General features: G+C 54.9%; 1 protein-coding gene across 4 annotated transcripts in view; it reads right to left on the bottom strand.

The window, feature by feature from the left end:
- SPECC1L (sperm antigen with calponin homology and coiled-coil domains 1 like) overlaps positions 1-13,732 on the bottom strand; it is an 86,139-nt gene that overhangs the window by 29,013 nt on the left and 43,394 nt on the right. For all 4 annotated transcript variants that reach the window (XM_043901160.1, XM_043901161.1, XM_043901159.1 and 1 more), the window contains 5 exons: positions 11,771-11,844; positions 10,425-10,600; positions 7,426-7,589; positions 6,192-6,283; positions 4,436-4,526 (listed from right to left, as the gene is read on the bottom strand). In XM_043901160.1, the coding sequence (XP_043757095.1) occupies positions 4,436-4,526; positions 6,192-6,283; positions 7,426-7,589; positions 10,425-10,600; positions 11,771-11,844 (597 nt within the window). The remainder of the gene's footprint in view (positions 1-4,435; positions 4,527-6,191; positions 6,284-7,425; positions 7,590-10,424; positions 10,601-11,770; positions 11,845-13,732) is intronic.

The raw sequence follows: 13,732 nt of genomic DNA, 5'->3' as shown, positions 1-13,732 counted from the left end.
AGGCTTCATCTCCCAGGAGACGACAGTGAGACCAGGTAACAACGCACCGGTGAAGGGCGAGGGCCTCCAGGCACCCAACGGGGGCGCAGCGCAGGGAAGCCCGCCCACCCGCCGCAGCCGGCTCACTGCATGTCCAAGGACCCAAGTCGTCTCCCTTCTGAGGAGGCACCTTCCAGCGGGCCCAGCGGGGCGGCCGCAGCCCCCGCACGCACACACCCTCTGGTCTGCCGCATGGGTCACTGACGCACGTGAACTGCCAGCGCGCCGCTTCGGAAAGGCAGTCCAGCGCGTCAGGCAGACGAGGAAGGCAGGAGTCAGCAGACGCAACGGTGACCGGGTCTGTTCTCGGAGCCCCTCTTGTCTTTAACCCATGCGTTACACAGAAACCACAGGCCCTGGGCAACACGTGAGGTTGGAGCAAGGAGGGAAGCAGGCAGGACCTGCCCTCTGGAGCTGAGGCTACGGCAGAAGTCAGACGTTTAAGACAACCGCGTGCGAGGGACGCAGGAAAGCAGCAGCACCGGGGCCGTGAGCTGCCCGAAGAGTCTGGGGAGGCCTCCCCGGGAAGCGACGCTGCAGGGAGCAGAAGGGTGACTGGCAGCCTTTACGCAGGCACAGGAGAGGGGCTTCCTCAGTGCTCAGCAGACACCAGGAAACGCCCGGACCAGCAGGGCTGCGAGGGCGGGGCTGAGGAGCGCGCCCCCACCCCTGGGGGCGGGACTGAGGAGAGCGGCCCCACCCCTGGGGGCGGGGCGTCGAGGGACAGTGTCCTGGGGGGCGGGGCGTCAGGGACAGTGTCCTGGGTGGACACCCTTCCGTCCGAGGGGGGGTGGGGTGCAGGGGGCGGGGCGCGGTGCACGCAGGTGATGAGCGGACTGCAGGGCAGAGGGCGGGCGGCCTGGACGCGGGCAGTGCCAGGGAGACATACACGGACTCAAGGCTCGTCAGGGGCAGACTCGCAGACTGCTGACCACGTGGACAAGCAGTGAGAGAAAGGAGGGTCCCCGTGCGGAGATGCGCGAGGGAATCGAGGGGCTCACGCCGCACGGAGAGCCGGGGAGACGCCCAGGGCCGCCGGCGCCGGCAGTTGGTGCGTCCCAGGGACAGCGGGGAACCCCCAGCTGACACCCAGCTCTGTCAGCACCCAGCGGACAAGACGGTGACAACCTGGTGGCAGGAGGCCATGGTGGCCGGGGTCGGAGCTGCTGCAGATGCTGGGGACAGAGTGAGGGGCGAGAATGCTGAGGAGACTGGAGCAGGAAGTGGTGGGTGCGCGAGGTGAAGAGGCGGGAGCCGCGGGGTGGGCCCACGGCTGTCCGAGCCACGCCCGCGGGGGTGAGCTGGGGCGCAGGCGGAGGAAGGAAGCCGCACAGAGACTCCTACCCACCCTCCTCATCAAATTTACAGGCAGCGCAGTGGGTTTAAAACCAGGAGCCGAGGGCTTCCCTGGAGGTCCAGTGGGTAAGACTCTGCGCTCCCCCTCAGGACACACGTTCGATTCCGGACCCAGGAACTAAGATTCTGCATGCCACAGGGCAGGGCCAAAAGAAAAGAAACACCTGTGACAAGAGAAATATGTGACTTCTTTCCACTATTCTGCGTGCTTGAAATGTTTCATGATAATATGCTGGAGAAAATATGACAGCCTAGACAGTCTGGTACCCACTCCAGTGTTCTTGCCTGGAGAATCCCAGGGACGGCGGAGCCTGGTGGGCCGCCGTCTATGGGGTCGCACAGAGTCGGACACGACTGAAGCGACTTAGCAGCAGCAGACAGTTTGGTTTATCAAGACAAACACCAAGAACCACCTTCAGAAGTGATCAGATGCACACTAGGCTGCAAACACAGGAGGGCGTGGTTTCTCTCTCAACCTCTCCTGGGAAGCTCCCCGCTCGGGCTAGGCCAGAATCGGGCTTCGGTCCACCCTCTGGAGAAGGCAAATTGCTGTGAAACTTTTCAATAAAAGGTTCTTTTTCTTCTAACTTAAAAGACTTGGCTTTCTAGTGAAACCTCTGAACTTTGTATGACATTTGGTACATGTACCCTTACCGTAAATCAGTTTTTCAAAATACCGAATTTTTTAAAAGGTTTACATCTCTGTCCCCAAGTAACACAATTCAGTGGGATGATCACAGCAAGACTTTCCTTGCAGAAGGTAGACTGTCCTTGGACCGGTCAGCTTTCTTGGACGTCTGAGCTGATGACACCAACATGACCCTCAGGCCACACCAACCCTGGGCAACCCCAGCTCCCCAACTGTCTGCATGACCAATCAAGGTCTCCGCCTGACCATGAACCTTAAAGATCACTGTGCAAGGGGACAGTGAAGACCCCCCCAACTACCGGGATCCACGTACCTGCTCAGGCTACAAACACTAGCTCACATGCAGTCTACAAAGGCCCCCCTGTTATGGCCCAGACCACCAAATTCAACTGCCAACCATACCAACAGAAGTCTACTTAGAACAAGACCTCTGGTCTGAAACACTTTCCTGTGTCTGACATACAAGCATGACAAAAAAACAGAAAAAAGCTACATCTTTTATAACATATTTCACTGGAAAAACCAACAAATTACCCAATTTAAGCACAGCAGAACAGAGGCAGCGCCTTCCGAATTTCTGGACTCTTCAGACTGCCAAGGGCAGACTGTGCCGTCTGAGTCACGCCAGGACGGAGGACTCGGCTCAGCAGCACTCGGGTCTCCCCGCTCAGTCGGCCTGGAGAGCCTCGGTGGCTTCCGAGGACCGAGACTCAGCTGGTGGTTCTTGGTTTTTTAACTGGTTTCTTTCCCTAGTGAGTGTTTAAGATAAAAGGCTACACTACCAACAAATTCTCCAGTAAGAAGTCACCTGAAACTGCTTCCTGCTCCCTGCATTTGCAGTTTCAGCCAAGCCCAGTGAGGCATCTGAGCAGACAGACCTGGAGAGTGAGGGCAGCTCTCGCAGGGGGACCGCAGATCCCCATGCCCTGTGGCGCCATCACCTGACCGTGAGCAGGACATAAACAGAAGGGAGCCAGGAAAAGCCCCGGACACTCACCACATCAGTCTGTGTCCTCAACAACCGTGGCCCACACACCTGATACACCCATTTTCCACCAACAAAACCAGGGTCACGGGGAAACTCAACAGCAATCTTTGCCCAGTTCCCCAAGCTGGTCCTGTCCTAAGAGCCACTTGGGGTGCTTGTGAAATGAAGTGTCCATGCCCCTTTCCCAGATAGTCCACGTCAGCACATCTGAGGTAAGGCCCAGGATTCCACATTTTACCGAGTGATTCAGGTAAAACTCATCAACAGGTAAATTTGAAAAACACTGCTGGTGCTAAAAAGGTTTCCCCATAAACAAGTTACAGAGCGAACACACACAGGAGAGGGGGCCCCTAAGTACCCCTCACAGGCCATGGGGAAGGGCCCAACAGGGGGACGGGAGCACACACAGAGCCGGCATGAAGGAACCAGAAGAGCGTCAGGGGAGGGAGCTCGGCATGGCCAGACACGGCCCACAGCCACCGACACCGTGGACCACGGCCACTCAGGGGGCAGGGGAGGGGGCGAGGCTGACCGCAGGGGATCGTGAGCCGGGGAGAGAAGGCCCTGAGCGAGGTGTTCCCGTGACCCCTGACTCACATGAGGAAACAGCATCAAGAGGTCAGCCCCAGGACCTGTGGGCACACACACAACCCGGGACCCAGACGGGGGCCAGGATGGGACCCTGGTCAGGATGCACCGGGAGCCTTTAAACCGCCACACGCCTTCCCTGGGTGGGGGCCCTTCCGGGCGGAGGGGAGACCTCGGGTCCCACCAACGGGTGAAGTGGAGGCGGCAGCCGGGGTGGAGAGCGAGCCTGCAGGGTGGTGGCAGCAGCCTGCCCTGGGCCCCACTGTGCCCCGCCCAACACCTGTGCGAGCCCAGGAGGCAGGAGGCCCCCCAACACGGCCCCGCCCGAGGAGGCAGCGGGGAGGAGAAGGGCCCGACGCCCAGCGGCGGTGCCACAGAGAGCCCGTGCAGACGGCACTGCCCGGGCCCGGCTCTCAGTCTCCACTCCTTTCACAGGTGCCCCGGAGCACGGGGGCCAGGCTGCCCGGCTCCAACGCTCAGTAACTGCGTGAGCCTGCGTTCCTGAGACGCTCAACTGCCTGAAGCCTCATTGTCTGTGTTTATAAAGTGGGGCTAACCGCACACGCCCCATGAAGCACTGTGAGAACAGGGCCCAGCAATGTGCAGACTCCTGTCGCCCTTGGCGACACCAGGAGCATCGTATTCCAAGATGTGTCTACTAGTAAGTACTCCCCGATCTGTAAACAGGACACCTTCTCAGTAAACCTATGACACAGATGTATACCGGGGTGGCGGAAATAATGTCAAGAACAAATGAAAAAGAGCCAGATGAAGAAAACTAACAACAGCAGTGAAACATGGTGCCCGAGACGTACCTTGAACAGGGATCTCCCCGTAGTTTGGTCTCTTATCTGAGAGGGCCGTCAGGGGTTTGGACGTGGAGATCGGTCCACTGATGGAATGTCTCTGAAACCACAGGACCAAGGGTGTCAGACAGCACTGTCGTGGTCACTCAAGTGCTGGCATCACGGAGGGGACGTCCTCCAAATTTGCTTCCTCCCCCCCCAGCCCCCTCCTAGAGGCCTGGGATATTCAGGGTCTTTCAAGTTTCCACATAAACTTCGCATGAAACCATCCACTTCCACAGGACCAGGAAGACAGAAGGGCCCGACGCCCCCCTGTGCGGGGACAGGCTGGGTGTGCAGCCCCAGCTGAAGGAGGGTGTGAGACCCAGTGACACAGCCTCGCAGCCCGTGAACCTGACGGGTCTCCCCATTCCTCACCCCTCTAACTCCTCTCAGGGTCATCCATGGTTCTCCCTGTGAGGTCGCGCACAACGCTTCATTCAGCGTATCACTAAGCATCTCAGCTTCTGGCTGTGGGCTGGGCTAACAGAATCAAGGAGACAGGGAGAGTCCCCCAGACAGGACCGAGTCCTCTCCCCCTCATCACCCTGCCACACTCTGCTCATCAGAAGTGAGTCACGGAGCCCAGCACCCCCCGGGAGGGGCAGACGACACTCGAGCGTGGCAGAGGAGGCCAGGATCGCGGGAGCGGTTCAGAGCCCGCTGCCCCGCGCCTGATGGATCTCCTCAGCCCTTTGCTTCTAAGGTCGTTTAGGGCAGGGCTGTTTAGCTCCACTTCACAGCGTGGCCCTTGAGGGTCCCTAATGAACGCTCCAAGGATTCAGAGGACTTCCCACGGTGGGCAGAGGGGCAGAGGCAAACGAACCCTGCCCCACGCAAACCCTGAGAAGTGCCGGCCTGCCAGAGCCCCAGGAGCCACTCTTTCCTGCAGACCGGCCCCTGCCAGGCCGGCCGGGCCCACCCTGTGCCGCGCGTGTCGGCGGCCTCAGCCAGGACCCGAGGGGAGCCCTGCGGGGCTCCGGCCTTGTCCGCATGGCTCTCTGCTCCAGGCACCCCCCACCCCAGCCCTCGTGCTCCCTCCTGGTCTCCCCAAATGCAGCTCCGTGTGGGCTCCTCCTCCCTGCTCACCACGGAGAGCAGCCTGGGCCGCAGCAGGACTCGGCCCCAGGCCACCTGTCCGGCGACGTCTGAACAGAACTGCCTCTGACCCCTGGTCTGGCCTCCCGGCTGCCCATGGTGCAGAGCCACCCAGCCAGGACCCCTCACAGCCTCAGCGAGGCCTGAAACCCACCACTCCTCACCTTGGGCCCTGTTCCCAGGTGTTCACCAGGAAAAGGCCTGGGGGTCTATGTGTTTATAATTCCACACGAGCTTCGTGCACAATCAGGTTTGAGAAGCGTGTGCTAGCTAAACAAGTGCTAAAATGCTACTGACTGTGGCTTCTATTAATAATTACTAGTTTGTTTTCCAAGGTAGAGAGATGAGATTTTTTAATCTCTTATCTTTACAAAAGTTTAGAAATTGACATTATGAACATTAAACCTCAGCTGACAACCACTATTTAGAGAAAGTTCACCTTATTTGAAGATTGTGATATCTTAGTGCCTTTATTTGCTTTCATTTATATTTTCATGCCTTTAAAAAATCCAATTAATAGAGTGCAAAGAAAAAAGCTCCCTATAGATAGAATATGGAGTTTCCTCTGCCTCCCTTCCAAACTAAGAGTGTAACACTTCCCACACACACGCAAAGCACTGGCACGCACCTGCATGGGGGAGACGGCGGCCGCAGGGGGCGTTTTCATGGGACTCGGGCTCAGAGGCGTTCGGGGGATTGCTGCCGTGGCAGGGCTGGGCACTGGAAGACAGGAAACACACGGTGAATGAGGACGTGACGGAGAACAGCGGAAGCCTCACAAACGCCCCCCTATAGGGAGCACCGACCAGCCAGCACTTGGGGCTTCCGGGGAACAGCTGCCACCCCACCTCCTCAACCCCAGCAGCCCTGCGCCAGGGGTCAGTCTGCTCCCTAGACAAGCGGGGCTGACTTCCACGCCTGGCTGTGCCAGCCACTTCACTCTTGCCGCTTAATTCCATGGTAAGTGCTCCACAAACCGAGGACGCCATATGCAAAAACCTCAGGAGTGCTTCTGTGGCTGCATCAGGTGAGAGGCTGGACACGCGGTGGGCGTTCTTGGCATGTTACATGAAGGGAAGCCGGGCTCAGAGCAGCTTTCCTCCCCGCCCCTGTGGGGCTCCGCACATTCCCTCACGTGGATCTCCACAGGTGTTCCATTTAATGCACAATGTATAATATCCGCTCACATGTCAACCTCGCTCTCTAAAACGAACCGCACAAAAGGAGGATCCTAGGAATTCCCTGCTGGTCCAGTGGCCAGGGCTCTGTGCTTTCACTGCCGGGACCCAGGTTCAGTGTCTAGCTGGGGAACTAAGATCCCCCACGGCCGTGAAAGAATTTGTATTAAAAAATAAGAAGGGGCCACTGGATGGCAGTGGTGGTGGCCTGAGCGAGCCGCCGACTGTGCTCCCAGAGACGAGAGCAGAGCGAGAGGGCTTGACGATGGGCTGATGCCGGGGAGGAGGAGGACGGTTCCGAAACGCCTGGCCTGCTAACTGGGGGGCCTGGCGCTGCCTTCACGGGAGAGACGGCAGCTGAGGGGCCAGGTCTAACGCCGGGTGCCGGGGTCTGGCAGCACCTGAGCACACAGGCCCGCGGGGCTCAGAGGATGAGCGGGCCCAGAGTCCCAGACCTGGAAGCTGCCCAGCTCGGAGAAGACACCTGACCCCCGCCTGGGGTAAGCCCGAGTCTGTGGCCGAACAGACCCCAAATCTCCTGCTAAAACCCTCCCTGCAGGAAGATCGACTCCCTGACGCTGCGTGGAGTGCGATGAGACTTGGAGCAGGATGGTGACGCACACCAGCCAGTCCAGAGGGCACATGCGTGAGCGTGCCATCCGCCAGGCACAGCAGACAAGCTACCTTGAGACGCGCTGTCAAAGGACTTGATGAGGGTCTTCACCGTGGGCGTCGGCTCCGAGGACGTCGAGGACCTTCTGCTCAGCCCCATGCCCTGCCTCAGGGCCGCCAGATCTCTCTCCACAGCATTCATGTAGTTATACACCCGGCCACGCTCCTCCTCCTGCCTGAAAACAACACGCAAGTCAGGTCACTTCTGCACAAACCCTAGAAAACACACACTTCCTTTTCCCAGCTGAGAAGCATTAGAAACTATCAGCTTAAAAAACAATGGTATCACTTGAGCTGAGTAAATCACCTGGTCTGATGATCTCATTAGATTCGTGAATTCCGGGAAACAATATTAAAATTTTTATATCAGGTCATCCTAACTAGGTTAAGTAACCATCGGTTTCCATTTCCATCTGTGTTAAGTGTAAGGTGAGAACACTGGTAATCAATTAGCAGTGAGAGGGAGGTGGCCTGGCTGAAGACCCTGACTCAGAACAGGGGCCGAGAGGTCTGGGCTGCCGGGAAGGCCTGTGCTGTCCCGGGAGGGTGAATCTGGCTCCATCCAACGTGCCATTCAGGCTTCCCCGGTGGCTCAGGAGTAAGAATCCACCTGCAACGCAGGAGACGCAAGAGACCCTGGGTCAGAAAGATCTTTTGGAGGAGGAAATAGCAACCACTCCACTATTCGTGCCTGGAAAATCCCATGGACAGAGAAGCCTGGTGGGCTACAGTCTATGGCGTCACAAAGAGTTGACACAACTTAGTCACTAAACACCACCAAAACAAACAAACAAAAAAAGAATAGCAGTGTTTCAACATTTCTGCAAACCTCATTAATGTCTAGGTTAAGAAGATGGTCACATTCTCATTTCTTCTGTATTCAATCTATTGTGATATGGAAAAAAAAAAAAAAAGCAGCCTCATGGGTATGTAGTTGGAAAAGGCAAAAGTATTTTAAGGATATTGCACTGGTCATACAGAAATAATAGCTCACAGAGTTACATGTATTTCCCAAATGTTGATGCTTATCATTAAACAATTTATTTTTAAAGTCTCTTGTTGGTATCACTAGTGATCTCATAAGGAAACCCTTTATGGGGAGCTGCTGAGCTTGCAATGGCAGATACAAGTTTTCCAAAATCCTAACATTTACTTAAAAGCCCATGTTTCATCACTGGTGCCAAACACTGTCAGTTGTTTCCTTGAAGTGACAGGCTCCTTTAATCGTTTCCAAGAAATATCCACCAAACACCAAAGTCTGAATACCAACAGCTCGAGTCAGTCATTCTCAAGTAAGGATTTTCCCTCCATGAAAACACTCGGGGCTCTCCTCCAGCCCCCCGACACCGGTGCCTGACGACGCGGCAACGCAACTCCCACCTGGACCTCGGGACTGAGACAAGTGATGGGATAATTCACTGCTGCACCAAGGACTGGAAGGGAAGCCACTCTGTGAAAACGCCACGGCTGGGACGGGCAGCACAACTGGGAGCCAAGGCCTGGGCCCCCAGTTCACGCCTGCCCCCCCTCCGTGGGCAGAAGGCAACACAGCGCAGAGCGCAAACTGCCTGTCAGTGTCCCTGTAAAAACAGCCTCAGCTCAGAGAGCCCCTGAAAGGGCCCTGGGGGCCCCCGGGCCTGCAGGCCCCCTCCTCTCAGGGGCTCGCCCGGTGAGCGTGCGTCTCAAAGCCTGACAGGCTCTCGGGAGCCCGTGGACCGAGTCTCAGAGCCCAGCCCGTCAGCTGAGGTGCCTCTCGGATGGAGCATTTCTGACACCCCATTCCCGCAGTGGTGGAGAGGAGGAAGGGTGTGTACAAGGGAAGAAGTAACGACCTCCCCACTCACTCCATGTGCTGCTCAGTGAAGAAGCCAGAGAGAAACAGCTCACCAAGACTCCCCACCAGGGCATCTACTAGACCTAGGCGACGATAAAACACAACAGCTTTTCAAGTTGGCCTGTTAACTGTTTTTCTAAATTTTTCCCCTAAGGCTATTTAAAAATCGTTCAGCGTAATCAACAATCAAATTCTTAATACTAACCTCCAACTCTGACACTTAGAGAGAGATACTTGGGGCTTCCTGGTGGCTCAGCTGCTGAAGAACCCACCTGCAGTGCAGGAGACCTGGGTTGGAAAGATCCCCTGGAAAAGGGAAAGGCTACCCACTCCAATATTCTGGCCTGGAGAATTTCAAGGGCTGTGTAGTTCATGGGGTCACAAAGAGTTGGACATGACTCAGCAACTTTCATTTCACTTCTACTTAATAAAAAAAAAAATCTCAGAAACCAGTCTCTCCCCTCACACACAGTCTCCCTAGGAACTTGGGGTGCATCATCTAAGACTTCTCACAGGATTCCAAAGATGTCTATGTTAAATGGGAGAAACTCCATGGGTTATGAGCACAAGACACTCTTCAAGCGAGCAGCAGAGAGAAATCGGCCTGCACTCTTCACTCGCATCTGAGACACCCGCTGACGGACACCGGCCATGGCCCTGAGCGGCGTCCAGGTGTCTCATCGCAGCCCCACAACAGCTCTGTGACGGAAGCAGCACTGTGTCCACTGCAGAGACGGGCGAACTGAGGTCCTGACCGAGACCCCAAGGCCAGCAGCAGCAGCAGCCGCACGGGGCCGAGTCTGTCTGTCCCCAGGGTGCGCAGCCTCCGTGATGACGACAGCCCCGGGAACAGCGAGGGGCGGGGACGGGGGCAGAGGACGGGCAGGAACCGCGACAGGCCAGGTGCTGTGGCCACCCCAGCCCCTCCAGAGCTGGGACCGCGGACACTGACGACAGCTCGGGAAGACCCGGGGCCCGTGCTGCTTTACAGGGCGACTCAAGGACTGACAGGCTCCGGGGAGCCCGCGGGACAAGCCTGGACTTGGGTCACTTCCACTGACCCAAACTCGGTCACAGCAGCACCAAGACACAGTCTCCCTCTAAAGTCACATCACAGCACCAGGACTCACGAGCCCCCTATGGAAACTGAAGGGCACAGCTGGCTTCCCAAACTTACTTGCGTGACTTTATTTCCTCCAATTCTTTTGTGAGCTTCTCATTTTTCTCTTGAGCTTCATGTAGGCGGCGCTTCAGGTCACCAATCTCCTCTTGGGCTTCCGACTTAATGTCATTTGCGATGACCACCGCGGTCTGCAGATCAGCCTGGAACTGCCGCCATTCTGCTGACTCCTCCTGCATTAAAAAACCATGTTTTTATTTCCAAAAGAGAACAATGAACATGTATTTTAAAACAATAAAGTGTGCTTATGATTAGACTGCTGTAATGCCCTGTCTCAAGTGACGACTGATTTCTTTTAAATCCCAGAGAACTGCTATTACCTATTTCTAACAGATTACGTAACTATTTTTAGTGAACGGTGTTCCTGGTGAGGAAAAGTTGCCAGCTGACCCACTTGCTGAGGCAGCAAGCACTTAGGCTGCTCAGTGAGGATAACCAGGTCAGGCCTCACTTCCTTGTGGCAAGCTTCAAAGTTGGTCTTGTGAAAATAAACATATCATCCAAAATATGCCTCTGAAGAGCTCAAGCAGGTAGATACATGGTGTGTGAACTACACTGGAAGATTTTACAGTGAAAAACTATAAATATCCTGACATCAAAAATGAATAGGGAAAAAAAAAAAATCAAAAGGAAAGGAAGAGGAAGCCAGAAGGAAAACACTAAATTTAACCTCAGCAGACAAAACACCCACAAGGAGCGGCAAAGGACTGACCACACTGCAGCCTCCCATGGCCATGGAGGCTGCAGGCGTGGCCGGGCTGCTGCCCAGGGCAGCCGCCGCCGGGAGCCACGGCCACCAGCCCGGAGGCAGTGCCCAGCACCCTTCAGCAGCCTGAGTGATGGAAAGACATAAAGAAAGACAGACCGTGCCAAGTCGTGTCTGGCTCGTGTGACCCCATGGGCTGTAGCCCGCCAGGCTCCTCTGTCTGTGGGATTCTCCAGGCAAGCGTACTGGAGTGGGTTGCCATTTCCTCCTCCAGGGGACCTTCCCGACGGAGGAACTGAACCCGGGTCTCCCGCATCACGGGGTCAACCCAAACCTCGAGACCAGCACCCCCCCTCTGCGTCAGAGTGTCACTGCAGTCGCAGACCGAGCAAACCCACAGAAGACAGCCCACAAAGGGTGGCTTAGCTTCGGGCCCTCCATGATGAAGGGCTCATGTCGTTTCTTCCAGGATATAACACCTGCTCCCTAAGGGCCGCTCGTCAAACACGACGGCCCCGCTCCCGCCCGCAGCCCAGCGGCTCTGGGTCACGGCGGCATCCGCGGGCGGGCGGAGGCACGGGCGCAGCTCTCAGGGAGCGGCGCTTCCCGATGGGACAGCACGTGCACGCTTTCCTACCCGCAGTCGCCTGTGGAGGGTCTTGATTTCTCTTTCCATGTCATGTTTTTGGTCCTGGAGTTTTTTAACCGTATCTGAAAAGACCACAAAAGTTTAACTATTTATTCTTAAACCATGTTTAAAAGGAAAACTAGAAAGGGAGAGGGTACTTAAATATGTTATTCAAAAAGTCATCCTGCCCAAAGACATTCTGTTTTTAATATAAAACTTGAAAAGGAATTCCAATTCAAGTATAAACCAGTATGACTCTTTAAGGAAAGTATCAAATTTAAATTGCAATTTCTGGATGACTTCCTTCCGCAGCGTCCTAATTGTGAAACAAAAAGCTAAGCTAAATCAATTGTTAGAAACACACACACACTGTTGGCTCATAACCAATCAAAACAACACAGACTGCAATTAAAACAGGAGCTTTTAATCAAAAGGGTTACTAGCCCATTTTTACAAGCATAACTTAACTGCACACTGCAATAAACTCCAGAAAAGTCGTGAATTTACCAAAATGTTTACAAACTTAATTATTTAATAACTTGGGGGAGCTGCTATTTAATTCTATAGGAAGTCTTTTCACAAAGGATTAAGTAAATCAATACTCCTCAAATTATTTCTTGCATAACGTGAATTTCCTTCAAACAACGTCATGCAGCGTGAACATCTGATGAGCACCGCTACTGTGTAAAGGCTGCTCTAGACAGACCAGGGCTGCAAAGATGAGCAAGCAGACAAGGCCGTATGCCAGAACCCAGGCATGCACAGGGAAGTCGCTTTCTACTATTCCGAAAAGCCAGCTTTTTATGAAATAAAAAGTGAATCACTTTTACTCAGTAATTCAAGAAAATGGTCATAAGTACCTACTTTGTGTCAGAGTTTTGCACAAGGTACCTGAGATATAAGGAAAGGGGGGAAAAGGTGCAGTTCCTACCCTTTCAGAGACAGAAAAGAGAATGTTTTCATTGCAAAGGATTAAACTTTAACAGTCTGTCTCTACACAGCTGCTTCAGACCTCACTTCACCTAGAAACTCAGGGGTCAAAAAGTCCATCCCATTTGGCTCAGGGCAAAGTGGGAACACAGGTGAGCGGGCAAGTCCAGTACCGCTGGGCGAGGGTGGCTCTGGAACCAGAGGGAACTGGGCTCTGTCTGACCTACGTGTAGATGAAATTGGGGTCTTGGTGATATCAGCAGACACAGTCAAGGAACAAGGACAGAAACTGTCACATTTCCAGTGTGGAAAACACTAGGGGTCACACACCTTTCATTTATAGTACATGTACGTGTAAAAAACTTTACAGTTAAAACAAGCAAAACAGAAAAGTGTGTCTCTCCTCTGTTGAAAACTGCTCCCCTTCCCTCCTGGTGGCAGATGACCTGTCGTGTACGGCAACTTACACGAGACACATCACTGCAGCTCTTACTGCCCTTTTCTCAGCTGACGCTTTAAGCCACACGGCCATCTCAGGCTCACCATAAAAAGCCCAGGCTTCATTCTTTGCTCTTATCCTTTTCTCTTTACCAGCCTCTGCGTTCACGGCCACAGGATCCCCGTAACCACGGTCTCAAAGGACACTCCTTTGCCCTCAGCACTGCGCGCTCACTGCTGCCGCGACTCCCCGTGCAGAGGACGCTGACAGCCAGTGGACACACTCAGGAGCCTCCAGGGAATCTTCTTATTCATACCTTACAGAAGCACGAGAAGCGGCAACGGGCTTTTCCTCCCTGGAAACATGGGCGTCGGCGGTCCAGTGCTGGCTGTGAGGAGCGGGGCAGTGGCCTGTCACCCTGGGGCCTCTGCACACAGCTCCCGCCTCACAGCCCTGAGTGGGAGAGACGCTGCCATCTGCTGCCTCCCTCTCACACGCACAGCACGTTCTATCAAAGGACAGAACCACACTGACCGCCCTGTCTAAGTTTTAACTCAACTTTACAACGCTGCTTTTACGCCAGACATCTGCGCGCCTCTGTT

Source organism: Cervus elaphus, chromosome 5, assembly GCF_910594005.1.
Source record: "Cervus elaphus chromosome 5, mCerEla1.1, whole genome shotgun sequence".
In the NCBI taxonomy this organism is placed as follows: domain Eukaryota; kingdom Metazoa; phylum Chordata; class Mammalia; order Artiodactyla; family Cervidae; genus Cervus; species Cervus elaphus.
This window is presented reverse-complemented; position numbering and strand designations above follow the sequence as displayed.